Raw genomic sequence first — 14,865 nt, forward strand, 5'->3', positions numbered from 1 at the left:
GTACCCCCTCTCTCTCTCTCTCTCTGATTTACTTAGTAATTACACAGTAGCTGCAGTCTGAGCTCTCCTAGCTCAGTCATCACTGGATGAACCAGTTGGCCCCACTGGATGATGCTCTCTACGCAAGCAGGATACCCTCCTGCTGGGCCGACGCTGCCCTAGTACCCGGCTCTTCCTCCTGCTCTGAGGAGACTCGGGTGTGGCCAGCCCCTCCTCCCCCTCCTCCTCCTCTTGAGCCGAACCTAACAGCGGCTGTTCCTCTGGAGCCGGCTCTGTTGGCTCTGTGCTGCTTTGAGAATTGACAGCCTGCATTCCAGAGCGAGGGCCTTACATCACGCTCATTTGCTGGATTTTTTGAATAGTCAAGTTACTTTAGAGCCGGTCTAATGTAAATACTGTCTGTTTAAGAGAAACAGGTGCCGGTGTTTCTGTTAATTGCTCACAGGCGTGGGCTCTGCTTCTTGTATATAAGGCTCTGCCAGAAAGCCTTCTGTATCTCTTAGTTAGATCTTTCAGTTTGATTCATCTCTAAGTAGATCACCCTCTCAGTTGTTCTCAGTTTAAGAGATTCCAAGTTGAATCTTAGTAAGAGAGACTCTCAGTTTAAGAGATTCCTTAGTTGAATCTTAGTATGAGAGTTGCTTAGTTATAATGCTAGTTTGCTGTTAATTCTTGGGTAGTTTAATGGGAGTTTTGTGGGAGTTTGTGGGAGGTTTGGAATGTGGGAGAAAGCATTTATCTTTAGTTTAAAGTCTCTTTAGATTCAGTTTGTTTTTCAGTTAAAGAAACCCAACCGTTTATATTTTCATCTTCATACTTTTACAAGTGTGCAGCTAGAAAGGGGTTTCATATAAGGGAGATAATTCCCTACGCTCTTGGTGGTGCTTTCTTAGCCAGGTCGACTTCTGACTGCGTATACTCTGCGTGAAGCGTACTTTAAAGGGCCACTGAAAACTGGGATATATGATTTAGGTTAAGCAAGTTTCAATACCCAGTTTTCTCCAATATTATTCTTATTATATATATTATTTTCCAATATCATTGTGGGAAGGAACCAAGTCTCTACTCCCCCCAGTCTGCCCTCTTTCCTCTCCAGAGTCCTCGCTGTCGCTCTGGGGCAGAACGTCCCTGACATTGGGATTAAGAGTCTCATGCTCTACCAGCTGAGCCACACGATCACACCCCTTCTCCTACTCACTCTCTGCGATGAACACCACCGAGGAGCTGGCGTTGCCATGCACATTGCCAGCAAAGCAGAAGTACTCTCCTTCGTCCTCCATCACCACGTGGGAGATCTCCAGTCTCAAGCTGTTGTACGAGGCTGATACGCCGACCCGTGGATTGATCCCAGAGTTGATGGTGGAGGCCAGGAGCTCACCGCCCTTGTAGATGGCCAGCTGGGACTGTGGCTCACTCTGGGTGCTGCAGTGGACGACGGCCACTTGCCTGCCCTGTGTCTGAAGGAAGGAGGTCACCTGAGGTTTCCGAGGTGGATCTGTGCAGGCAGGAGAGAGACGCCAGCTTTAGGGTCGATCGGGGGGACTACCTCCTTTTCAGCTGATTCAGGACAGGCAAAGGATTATTACAAGAAAGAAGATTCCACCTAAACATTAGGAAGAACTTCCTGACAGTAAGGGCTGTTCGGCAGTGGAATTTGCTGCCAAGGAGTGTGGTGGAGTCTCCTTCTTTGGAGGTCTTTAAGCAGAGGCTTGACAGGCATATGTCAAGAATGCTTTGATGGTGTTTCCTGCTTGGCAGGGGGGTGGACTGGATGGCCCTTGTGGTCTCTTCCAACTCTACGATTCTATGATTCTATGTTTCTATGATTCTATACTTTATCCGTTATCTATCATATTTATAAAACTGCCCTTCCTCAAGAGACCACAGGGAGGTTTGTAACATAAAACATAAAATACATAAAACATAAAATACTTAATATAATAATAGTAAAAGGGGGGGGAGGGAGAAAATACCCTCACACCCTCCCTTTAAAAGGCCATAGATTATGAAAAGACTTTCAGGGAACAACACAACTGGATTTTTGATCACCTGTATGCAGCGCCATGGAGGAATCTAGTTTGAAATGGCTTGGAGGGGTCCCTTGGAGCTTAATTAATGCGCGACCCAGGAATTTTGGATCCACTCCAAACCGATGCCACAGTTTTGGGCTCATTTTGGGCTGTTGTGTGTTGCGAATGCCCACCCTCCAGGGCTGGATTTTAGCAGGGATACCTATAGCCCAATGCTTTGAGTATCAGTTACTCCATTTGAGGGGTGGCACAAAACATAGGGTCTGCGGCACAAAACCGCTTTATTGTGTTCTATATACCGTGTTTCTCCTAAAATAAGACGTGCCTCTAAAATAAGCCATGGCACGATCTTTTGAAGGCCAAAAAATGTAAGACATCCCCCCAAAATAAGACGTGTTGGGGGAGCCAGCGGGACGACCCAGAGCGAGCCGGCAAACGCAGCAGCGCGCGCTGCGCCGAGCCCCAGCACAGCGGGAGCCCCAGCATAGCGACGCGCGGAGCTCCGGCTGAACGGGCCCCAGGACCCGGCAGCGGGCGGCGCGCGAAGCCGCAGGACCCGGCAACAGCCGGCAGGACCCGGCAGCAGCCCCAGCCACGCCGCACTGCACTGCGTGAAGCCCAGGGACCCAGCAGCGGGTCCTGGGGCTTCGCGCGGCACGGCTGAGGCTGCTGGGTCCTGCGGCTTCGCGCGCCGCCCGCTGCCGGGTCCCTGGGCTTCGCGCGCCGCCCGCTGCCGGGTCCCTGGGCTTCACGCGGCGCGGCGCGCGAAGCCGCAGGACTCGGCAGGAGCCGGCAGCAGTCCCAGCCGCGCCGCGTGAAGCCCAGGGACCCGGCAGCGGGCTCAGCGGGCGGCGCACGAAGCCGCAGCACCCGGCAGGAGCCGGCAGCAGCCCCAGCCATGCCGCGCCGCACCGCGTGAAGCCCAGGGACCCGGCAGCGGGTGGCGCGCGAAGCCGCAGGAGCCAGCAGCAGCAGCAGCAGCAGCAGCAGCCTCAGCCGCGCCGCACGAAGCCCCAGGACCAGGCAGCGGGCTCAGCGGGCGGCGCGCGAAGCCACAGGAGCCGGCAGCAGCCGGCAGCAGCCTCAGCCGCGCCGCGCTGCGTGAAGCCCCAGGACCCAGCAGCGGGCGGCGCGCGATGCTGCAGGAGCCGGCAGCAGCCACAGCCGTGCCGCATGAAGCCCTGGGACCCAGCAGCAGGCTCAGTGGGCGGTGCAAGAAAGCCCCGTACCATACGTAACAATAAGACATCCCCCGAAAATAAGCCGCGATGTATTTTTTTAAAAGAAAAATAAATATAAGACGTGCCTTATTTTAGGAGAAACACGGTATTCTGTAAGCCACCCAGAGCCACTCAGCTGGATTTGGGGGGGGGGGGTATAAATAATACAATTATTTTTATTTTTATTAAAACTCTTGCAAAAGTTTGGCACTGGTTTGGAGTGAATCGGACGATGCTGGGTTTTGTGGGGTGTACCTATGGCCCTTGGTCCGAGTACGAATTACTCTGTTTCAGGGGGTGGCACGAAATGCAGAGTTCATGGCACGAAACAGCACAAAATGAGCACAAAACTTTGGCTTCAACTTTGGAGGGGATCCAATTTTCCAGATTTCCAGGTCACATGTTAATGATTGGGAAGGATGTGGCATTTTCTCATTGCATGCTTAACGTCTGGCTATCGCCCACCCCAAGCTGATGGCAGGGAGTCTAATCCAGGTTAGGGATGCTACTGGCAAAAAAGACAGTTACTTACAAAAGACAGTTATGCTGATGGCTGGAGAGATGCTGGTGCTGGCCTCATCCAGCACGTGGGCTTTGCAATGGTAGGATCCAGCGTCGCTGCTGGTGATGGCCTTGAAGGTGAGTGTGGCGGCATTGCTCTCCGGGAGGCGCTTGCTGTTTTTGTACCAAGAGAAGGTGGAGTCCTCGGGAGCAGGCCCCATCACGTCACAGCTCAGGGTGAGTGCCTCTCCTTCCAGCAACTCGGGGGATGGCGTAGCCAGAACTCGGGCAGCTGGATTTGGAAAGAAAGTCAGGCATGGGGCTTTTAATCTCAGGGCCATGGGTTCGAGCCCCAGGTTGGGCCAAAGATCCCAACATTGCAGGGGGTTGGACTAGATGACCCCCGTGGTCCCTTCCAACGGAACAATTCTAGAATTCCAGGAAACTAGATAACAGGCTTAAATGCAGCAAAGAATGAATGCTCAGAGTATTCATTCATTCATGCAGATATTTCTATATAGGTAAAGGTAAAGGACCGCTGGACAGTTAAGTCCAGTCAAAGGTGACTATGGGGTTGTGGTGCTCATTTTGCTTTCAGGCCAAGGGACAGCTTCTCCAGCGACAGTTTTCTGGGTCATGTGGCCAGCATGACTAAACTGCTTCTGGCACAACGGGACACCGTGATGGAAACCAGGGCGCACAGAAACGGCGTTTACCTTCCCGCCACGGCAGTACCTATTTTATCTACTGGCACTGGCATGCTTTCGAACTGCAAGGTTGACAAGAGCTGGGACACAGCAATGGAAGCTGACCCTGTCACAGGGATTCAAACTGCTGACCTTCCAATCAGCAAGCCCAAGAGGCTCAGTGGTTTAAAGGGGTCAGCAAACTTTTTCCGCAGGGGGCCGGTCCACTGTCCCTCAGACCTTGTGGGGGGCCGGACTATATTTTGGAAAAAAATATGAACTAATTCCTATGCCCTCCAAATAACCCAGAGATGCATTTTAAATAAAAGGACACATTCTACTCATGTAAAAACATGCTGATTCCCGGACCGTCCGCGGGCCAGATTGAGAAGGCGATTGGGCCGCATCCGGCCCCTGGGCCTTAGTTTGGAACCCCTGGTTTAGAGTATCATAAAGAGCCAGTTGGTTAGAGTGTTGGACTGGGAACTGGGAGAGGCCAGGATTTGAATCCCCACTCAGCTGTGAAGCTCACTGCGTGTGGCGTTGGGAGCCAGTAAATGTCTCTCAGCCTTCTCTAGATCCCGCCACCCACACAGGCTGGGCTTGGTGGGGATGCGAGAGAGGGCCTTCTCTGTTGTTGATGATGATTGAGAGGAGATATGAAAGCCATCTTCCAAAATCTAGAAGATTGTCAAATTGAAGTTGGAGCAAGTGTGTTTTCTGCGGTGCTAGAGGGTAGGACCCAATAAACCAATGGATTCAGAAGACAAGGATAAATATTAGGAAGGACTTTCTGATGGCAAGAGCTGTTTGACTCTGGAACAGAGTACTCTCGTTCATTGGAGGTTTTGAAACAGAGGTGGAAGGTCACCCGCCAGGGATTCTTTCTCTGTAATTCCTGCGTTGCCAGGGTTTGGACTAGAATAGATGGTCCCTTCCAACTCCACAAATAAGCACACTTGCTTTTCCATTCTCAATCCAGCTGTCTCCCCTTCCCCTGCTCTTTCCTCTGCATTCAATTTGGGACTGTAAGCTCCTCAGGGCAGGGAGCTGCCGCCTTGTACTCTGAGAAGCATCCTGCATCCTTGTCAGGGAATGGTCTCAATCGGAGGATTGGGGAATGCATTCTCAGGCAGAGCAGCTCCTCTCTGAAGAGGAGCTGGAGGGGGAAGATTTGCAAATCCCCCCCGCCCTCCCCATGTTTCAAGTGGTTTCAGAAGCAGGGAGAGACACAGGCACCGAGCAGCTTCAGCATGAGTTACCTAGCTACAAGATAATGGAAAGAGAAACAGAAGGGAGGGAACAGCCAACAGAGACGTCATTAGAGAGTGTGGGGGACCCTCCTTCCCCCAAGAACTTGGAGGTCTGTCCGTATTAGAGAACAAAGGATGCAGAGAGGAGGGGAAACTTCCTATTGGCGCCTGGGATGTTGCGAGGGATGGAAGGGGAAGGATCTGGAGTAGCCAACTGCCCTCCTTGTGGAGAGAGGTGGATTTTTGCTGGCAACCAGAAGACTGAGTAAAAACGACTATAAATTATAAACTGCTTGTTAATTCTTGTCTGTGGAGTTACTGAAGGGAGGGGAGTCTCCAACATTGAAATAGACACACGGCTATTATCGGCGCCCCAATCTCAGCCTCTCGGCACTCACTCTGCACACGGAAGTACAGCAGCCTGGAGGAAGAGCCGTAGGCATTGGTTGCTGTGATGTTGTAGCTGCCTTCGTCCTGCGGCTCAATGCCTCTCATCTCCACCCGCATGGCATTGGGAGCGGCTGTGATGCTGACCCTCTGGGAGGCTGCGCTGTTCGCTGAGCGGCTAGAAGCCACGACTTCACCCCCTTTATACAGGACCAGTTGGGCTGGAGGGTTGCTGTCCACTGAACACTGGAAGATGGCGACCCGCCCTCTTTCCGTCTCCATAAAGACTGACGCCTGAGGCTTCCCAGGGGGGTCTGGAAACAGAGGACACACACACAAGAGCGTAAGACCCAGGCTTTTAACGAATGAAATAGTGCCAATGCGAAATTATATCTATTGCTCCGATTGAGTTGCCTGACAACTGATCAAATAATAGCATTTAATTTATGTGATGAAAATGTATAACTTTGAATAGAGAGTGTTTGGCCAATAGTATGTTTTATAGGACTGAAACTTCAGAAGAAACTATAAGAAGTTGGGAAAGAAAGAGAAATTTGAAGGCCTTGGGTCGGGAGGGGCAAAGATGGGAGGGAGGTCCCACAAGGGCTATCTTTCAAGGTTATAGTATCTGCCAAGGGAGGTTCATCTGGCGCCTAATTCTAATTCTAATAATTTATACCCCCACCCATCCAGCTGGGTTTCCCCAGTCACTCTGGGTAGCTCCCAACAAAAAAATTAAAAATAGAATCAAACATTAAAAACTTCCCTAAACAGGGCTGCCTTCAGATGTCTTCTAAAAGTCAGATACAGTGGTGCCTCGCTTAATGAATGCCCTGCTTAATGAAATTTCCGCTTAACGAAAGGATTTTTCGAGCGGAGGTTGCCTCGCTAGACGAATGCATTTTACGAAAAATTTGTCTAGCGAATCGTGGTTTCCCATAGGAATGCATTGAAATTCAATTAATGTGTTCCTATGGGCAAAAAAAAGGTCAAAAAAAAATTCAGTGCATTCCTATGGGATTCGCTAGACGAATTTTTTGCTATAAGAAAAGACCCGTGGAACGAATTAATTTCGTCTAGCGAGCCACCACTGTAGTTGTTTATTTCCGTGACATCTGGTGGGAGGCCGTTCCACAGGGCGGGTGCCACCACCGAGAAGGCCCTCTACCTGGTTCCCTGTAACCTCACATCTTGCAGTGAGGGAACTGCCAGAAGGCCCTCGGAGCTGGACCTCAGTGTCTGGGCGGGACAATGGGGGTGGAGATACTCCTTCAGCCTTTAGGTGCCAGGCGAAAACTTTCCTCTTCAACCAGGCCTTTGGCTGGTTAATATTCTGTGGCCTTTTAAATGTGTTTGTGGGAATGGGGTTATTGTTTAGTTTAGTTTTAACTATTTATTGTGTGCTTTTATCTTGTATTTTTATCTCGTGAACCGCTCTGAGATCATCAGATGAAGGAGGTACTGTATATATATATATATAATTAATAAATAAAAAATATTATTATTTTATTTGTACTATAAAACTTTTTTTAAAAAAAAAAAAGAATATAAGATGACCCTACAGAATCATTCCAAAGGCCCACCTAGTCTACCGTCCTGTTCTTACCATGGCTAATCAGATGCTCCAATGGGAAACCCACAAGCAAGATTCAGGCCCAAGAGCCCTCTCCCCTCCTGTGGTTTCCAGCAACAGGGATTCAGAAGCATTACTGCATCTTCCTCCAGGAATTTGCCTACCCCTCTTTTAAAGCCATCCAAGTTGGTGGCCATTGCTGCCTCCTGTGGCAGGGAGTTCCACAGTTTAACTATGCACTGTGTAAAGCAGGGCTTTCTTTTAACTGTCTTAAATCTTCCAACGTTCGGTTTCGTTGGATGTCCACAAGTTCTGGTGTTATGAGAGAGGAAGAAAAACTTGTCTGTATTTTATTTCTCAAGGCTACACATAGAATCATAGAGTTGGAAGAGGCCACAAGGGCCATCCAGTCCAAGCCCCTGCCGAGCAGGAAACACCATCAAAGCATTCTTGACATATGCCTGTCAAGCCTCTGCTTAAAGACCTCCAAAGAAGGAGACTCCACCACACTCCTTGGCAGCAAATTCCACTGTCAAACAGCTCTTACTGTCAGGAAGTTCTTCCTAATGTTTAGGTGGAATCTTCTTTCTTGTAGCTTGAATCCATTGCCCCGTGTCCGCTTCTCTGGAGCAGCAGAAAACAACCTTTCTCCCTCCTCTATATGACATCCTTTTATATATCACCCCTTAACCTTCTCTTCTCCAGGCTAAACATACCCAGCTCCCTAAGCCGTTCCTCATAAGGCATCGTTTCCAGGCCTTTGACCATTTTGGTTGCCCTCTTCTGGACACGTTCAAGCTTGTCAGTATCCTTCTTGAACTGTGGTGCCCAGAACTGGACACAGTACTCCAGGTGAGGTCTGACCAGAGCAGAATACAGTGGTACTATTACTTCCCTTGATCTAGATGCTATACTCCTATTGATGCAGCCCAGAATTGCATTGGCTTTTTTAGCTGCTGCATCACACTGCTGACTCATGTCAAGTTTGTGGTCTACCAAGACTCCTAGATCCTAGATTATAAACATTTATGATGTTGCCTCTTTTTATAGCATTGCACTTTGTTAGTGTGCACGTCCAAGAGCAGTGGCCCAAAGACGAATGGGGCAGGTTACCGAGGACGTGCAATTTTCCTACATGGATGTGATATCCTGGATTATCTCGTATGAAATAGATCTGAGAGCAGTTTATTGATTTACAGCCATGAAGTCGACTGACGGGAGGGAATCGCCTTGCCTATCTTTGCTATATGTATATGAAATTTTTTTGTGTGTAAGTGTTTGTGGGGAAATACTTCCTGAAGTCTAATTTGATAGCATCTCGAACAAAACTGCAAAAGGCAGCGACTCTTACAAAGGACAGACAGGGTGGCAGCGGCGGAGCTCTTGCTGGCTTTCTCATTCTCCACTTGGCAGCGATAGATCCCTGAATCGCCTCTGGACACTTGCTGGAACTCCAGGGAATCCCCACGGGCCTCGGGGAGAGGGAGACCGTCCCTGTACCAGGTGTAGTTGCTTGAGGTGGTGTTATCGCTGTTCACCTCGCAGGACAGCTGGACTGCCTCACCTTCACGCACCGCTGAGAATGGGGAGATGGTGATTCTTGCAGCTGGAGGACAGTTGGGCGGGAAATATAACAAGGACAGTTGTCAGCTGCGATTTCTGCATTTAGCTGTGGTTCTTGTGTCCTTGATGTTGGGCACCATATAAACCACAGAAATAACTCATAACAACAACAACAACAACAATTCCTGCATTGCAGGCAGTTGGGTCCCTTCCAACTCTATAAGTCTGTGATTCAGAGGAGAACGTCTTAAAGGGGAGTAAACCCTAAAGGGTTAACACAGATACCTGGGTGGAGCAGCAGCAGCAATCAATCAATCAATCATAGAATCATAGGTTGGAAGGGACCCTCAAGGGTTATCTTTATAAACAAATAAGATCATGTTTCCAGCTTCTAAAGTGCCCTAGTTGGTAGTATAGGCTGCTTTCCTTTCTTTCTTTCAATACAATTTCATTAATTTCCAATATATAGCAATTACAAAAAGGAGGGGATTCAAAAACAATATCCCAATTCGCTCCACTTCCCCATTCCAGGGTGGATCAGTCTAGTTCAGTTAGCCAAAGTCAGGGTCATCAGTAAAGTATTGTATAAAATTCTTAGATGCAGTAGAAAATCCGCTCCAGCAGGCAGCAATAAAAAATTCTCCTCTCTTCCTCCAGGCAGAGGAACAGCACTGTGACTGTTAAGAAACATGGCTAGCTAATTCCATAGACTCGTAGTTTCTGGTACTCACAAGGGTCTTTTAGGCCAACCCTCCTGCAATGCAGGAATCACAGCTAAAGAATCCCTGACAGGGGTCAAAAAACCTACAAATGATGGCCAGGCAAAAAGAGGAGATTGTGAGACTACTATTTCACAATAGTTTCAGACTACTATTAGATGGGACACAGCAAAGGTACCGTTGCCACTTAAAGATGGCAGGTAGGAAGGAAGGAATATAAGGGTCTGGATGTAATATAAACCCTAACCTCCTTTTTGGGGGGACGTTTTCTACAGCTGGACCGTTAACTTCTCAAATCTCCGTGACTTACTTTCCGCCGTGAAGTCCATGGAGGCCGTGGATTGTCCATAGCGGTTTTGAGCAGAACACAGGTACTCTCCTTCATCCTCCAGCCTCACGCCCTTGATGGTCACCTTCAGTGTGTTATACGACTGGATCACACTCACTCTTGGGTCGGAGGAGGTGTGGGTGATGCTGGTGGACCCGATGAGTGTGCCGCCCTTGTGTAGAGCTATCTCAGAGGCTGGTTCGCTGTCAACTGTGCATTGGATGACGCCCAGGTGTCCTCCTTGTGTTTCCAGGAAGGATCTCAGCACAGGCTGCGTGGGGGGATCTTTGGAGTGGAAAACAATCCGTTATAACAATGTAAGGAGAGCCTGCTGGATGAGGCCACTGGCCCAGCTGGTCCACCAGCAGAATTTGAGCACAAAGGCGAGCACAAATTGAGCACAAGACTGAAATTCCCTGGTTTAAAAAAAGCTAATTTATGTATGCTACTACTGCAGCCTGTCTTTTGTTAGCCCCAAAATTGAAAACGAGCGAGGTCCCAACCAAAGAAGAATGGCAACAAGTTGACAGGATATGCACAACCCGCAGACTTAAGATATAGAATAAGAGAACAAGAAGAACATACGTTTAAAGAAGATTGGTTTACTGAATATATGGGAAATAACTGTGTACAGCTGAAAATGCTGGCAGCATTAAGATAAATTCAAGAGTGTAAACAAGTTTTGATGGATGCAATAATGGAATGCTGAATGGTATAGTTTTTGCAAAATATGCAGGGATTTATGATATGCAAAATGAACCATGGAAAGAGAAGAATGGAAGTCATTGATAATTTAAGGACTTTTAAATGAGTATTTTAAATTGTAAAACAACTTAATAAAATTATATACAATCAGAATTTGAGCACAAGTATACACTTTCCTGCTCATACGGAAGCCTCCCAGGTGTGCCTTGCAGATGTTTGTGGTTACATGAGACGGTAAACAAGAGGTGGTTGTCCACAGAGGCACCGAGAGGGATTGGTCAGGGTATCTAGAATGATAAAGATGCTGCGCTTCTGGTGTGACAAATTTATTCCTCATCTTGGACCTATCTGGACTTAAAAGGCACAAGGCCATGAGCCATGTTATAGCATCGAAGCTGCAGCTTCTGCCACAAGCCACATTGGTGGGGCTCAGAAGCTCTCTGCCTCCCGCCTCCCGTTCTCTTGTGCAAGTGCACCTGAAATGAACAGGAGCTTTGCAAGACTCTCACCTATAACCAGAGGTTTACTATCACCACCAGCCTCACAAGTCTTCCCTACACTACACCTAGCTGCAACCACGTCACTTTGAAGTTGTCGTGGACCTGTGAGAACCCTCAAAGCCAGAATTCCTGAGACACATTTTCCTCCCCACTGCTGAGTCCATAGAAGAGGAATTCCAACCACACCCTAGACTCATAGACAGTGGGTTGTGTATTCCACTAATATTTATGCAGAGTTGACCCATGAAAATTAACAGCCATCGCTAACGTAGGTGCATTAATTCCAATGGGTCTACTCTGAGTAAACACTTGAATACAGGGTGGCCCAAACGTAGGTATATTTTTTTAAAAAATAAAAGGATTCTTTTTCTTTACTGATATTGTGAATGATGAGAACTTGAATCAATAACAAAGAAAGTGGATTCTAAGGCAGAAATATCTACTTTTGGGCCACCCCTTATGGATGTCTGTGACCCTCTAGACCAGGGCTTAGGGAACGTCAGGCCTGTGGGCCAAAGGTTGCCTGCCATGCCTCTCTTTATGGTCCTCAGAAGTTTCCCCAGGCCATAGGATCATAGAATTGTGGGTTTGGAAAGGACCCCCAAGGCTCATCTCCTCCACCCCCCTGCAATGCAGGAATCAACCACGGCCCTTTCCTGGAACAAAGCTAAGTGTCACATCATTGCTCCACCCACCTTTGCCTCTAGCCACACCCACCATCGAGATGCGGGCCCTATAGGGTTCCCATAAGGCAATGTGGCTCTTGGGTCCTCTACCCCTGCTCTAGACCACTATGGCTCCAGCCATGTTTTATGAGATAAGTTGGATGGGCTACTCACACAAGACGCGCAGGATGATGGCTGGCGATGTGCTGCTGCCTTTCTCGTTCCGAGCAACACAGTGGAATGTTCCTGCGTCACCGCTGGCCAAGGCCGGGAAGACCAGGGAGCTCTCCACCCCCTCCTGCAGCCACTTGGCATTCTTGTACCACGTGTACGTGGTTCCATCTCCCGGCCCCAAGGCGGACACGCAGGTCAGGGTGACTCGCTCGCCTTTGGGTAACTCTTCGGAAGGGCTGGCCACCACCCTAGCAGCTGGGAGAAGAGCAAACAGAGACCGTTGATCACAGAATAATAGAAATATGGAGTTGGAAGGGACCCCCAAGGGTCATCTAGTCCAACCCCCGTGCTGTGCAGGAACCACACCCAACTGGTGAGTGGTATTGAAGGGCAAGAAGGGAAGCCCAAATCAAGTGGAGATACTGAGCCGAATCACTGGACATCGCAGCCAGGGCTAGCTGTACAGACTCTGGGGTCTCACTCTGCTCTGCCTGAGAGTCTTTTAACTGGAGATGCTATGTTTTGCAACATAAAAACACAAAATGCATAACATAACGATATGAAGAACAATACCCCACCACACATTTAAAAGGCCATAGATTGCTGGACAGCCAAAAAAGCTTGGTTGATGAAGAATGTTTCTTTCCTGGCACCTAAAGATATGTAACCAGGGCGCCACGTGAGCCTCCCTGGGGAGAGCATTCAACCAGTGGGGAGCCACTGCAGAAAAGGCCCTGCTGCCACCCTGCTGAACACCCAAAGAAGGGCCTCAGAGGATGATCGCAGGATCCGGGTTTGTTCACACGGGGAGAGGTGGTCCTTGAGGTACAGCAGCCTTGAGCCATTGAGCTTTCATAGGTCAAAACCAGCACTTTGAATTGGACCCAGAAACGACTGTAATTGGCAGCCAGGATTGTATTTATATGCTCAAACTGGCTTGCTCTGGTGAGCAACCTGGCCGCCGAATTCTGCACACACACATAACCCATTGCGATCATCTTACTTTGAGCACCGAAGAACCTCGCCGCGGTGGCGTTCCCATACGCGTTGGACGCCACACACCGGTATTCGCCCTCGTCTTCTGGAACGACCTTCTGGATTTCCAGCTTCAAAGAGTTGCGTGTGGTGCTGATGCTGATCCGCTGGCTGGGAGCCGAGTGTGAGCTGGTGGTCGCGATCAGCCGCTTGTCCCGGTAAAGGCTCAGGGCGGACTGGGGGTTGCTGTCGACGGTGCAGTAGATGATGGCCAGCTGCCCTTCCTGGGTCTCCTGGAACAAGGAGAGGGAGGGGGCCCTCGGAGGGTCTGTGCAGGAGAAACAAGATCATTGCATGCACACCTTAGGAGCAGGTACATTTCCAGGTTCATAGGAGGGCCTCCCCTCCAACGGAACAGAAACGCTGCCCTGATCCCAAATTAGGACGGAGAAATTGGCCACTTTCAGTTGCTCTCGTGTTTTATGTCTCCATTCTCAAATTCAGTTCTCCACATCTCCATGTTAGCTTGCAAAATATTGCATGTTGCATATCTGCGTGTGCATTTTCTCCTAACACATATATTCTTGCATGCCATTTTCTCTAATATAATGCATTTTTTTAACCACTAGCATATGCATGGCTGTGCACACTCTCTACGAAGGCATGCACTTTTGGTTGGAGAGCTACTGTGCAAAATTCAAGGAAGTGAGAATTTCAAAGGACAGCTGCTTTTCAGTTTGCATATTTTCCCAGGAAGTTCACAGGTAGGTAAGTTTGCATTTAAATGAGGAGTGAATTTCTACTCTACCCTGAAACCCAGCTGCCTAAAATGGCAGAGAATTCCAGGATAGGCAGGAGGGCTAGAAGTCCCTTGTCCCACCATTCTAAGGCCTCATCCACACTTACTTTTCCTCTGCTCTTTCCATGCAGGGTCTGTGCTTTAAAGCTCCATGTCCAAGCTTCCCCCTGCCCCCGGAGCTCCCCCCCCCAGAAAAACTGCTCTTTAAAGCTCAATTGGAACAAACATCAATCTGCGAAAACCCCAAATTGGCTCCAGCTCTGATTTGGCTTTAAAGAGCGGTTTTCATGGGGAAAGCTTCGGAGAAAAATGGGGAGGGGGGAAGGACCTTTGGACATGAAGTATTAAACCACAGACTTCTGCCCAGAAAGTGTGGGTTAAAAATGAAGTGTGGATAAGCCCTGTGTATGCTGCTCCCCATTTCAAACTGCCATTTTGCATGTGGATTTCAGGGTTTTAGTAGAAAGCAAACCGAGACCTAAGTCATCTCCGCAAACCTGACATCTTCCCATCCTTGGCTCAGAGGATGGAAGACCGGCCAAGTGGCCCACAGAGCTCTGTCTTTCCACACCCCAGTGCCACTTCCTGCCCCACAGAAGCTGACACTGGTCAAGAATCTGCCTAACTGTAGGGCTGGCCCTGCAGATCATCTCTGTGGTTGTGACCTACCCTTGGAATATCATATGGGAGCCAGTGTGGTGTTGCAGTTGGACTAGGACCTGGGAGAACAGGGTACAAGTCCCCACTCAGTTCACCAGGGGCCAGACCCAGGGCTGTCTTAAGCATA

At 49.1% G+C, this 14,865-nt stretch overlaps 1 protein-coding gene across 4 annotated transcripts in view; it reads right to left on the reverse strand.

The window, feature by feature from the left end:
• The window catches only part of SIGLEC1 (sialic acid binding Ig like lectin 1), a 58,067-nt gene that overhangs the window by 17,788 nt on the left and 25,414 nt on the right, over positions 1 to 14,865 (reverse strand). For all 4 annotated transcript variants that reach the window (XM_060278316.1, XM_035103726.2, XM_060278318.1 and 1 more), the window contains 7 exons: positions 13,308 to 13,607; positions 12,305 to 12,559; positions 10,243 to 10,545; positions 9,002 to 9,256; positions 6,089 to 6,391; positions 3,783 to 4,043; positions 1,199 to 1,495 (listed from right to left, as the gene is read on the reverse strand). In XM_060278316.1, the coding sequence (XP_060134299.1) occupies positions 1,199 to 1,495; positions 3,783 to 4,043; positions 6,089 to 6,391; positions 9,002 to 9,256; positions 10,243 to 10,545; positions 12,305 to 12,559; positions 13,308 to 13,607 (1,974 nt within the window). The remainder of the gene's footprint in view (positions 1 to 1,198; positions 1,496 to 3,782; positions 4,044 to 6,088; positions 6,392 to 9,001; positions 9,257 to 10,242; positions 10,546 to 12,304; positions 12,560 to 13,307; positions 13,608 to 14,865) is intronic.

Source organism: Zootoca vivipara, chromosome 9, assembly GCF_963506605.1.
Source record: "Zootoca vivipara chromosome 9, rZooViv1.1, whole genome shotgun sequence".
In the NCBI taxonomy this organism is placed as follows: domain Eukaryota; kingdom Metazoa; phylum Chordata; class Lepidosauria; order Squamata; family Lacertidae; genus Zootoca; species Zootoca vivipara.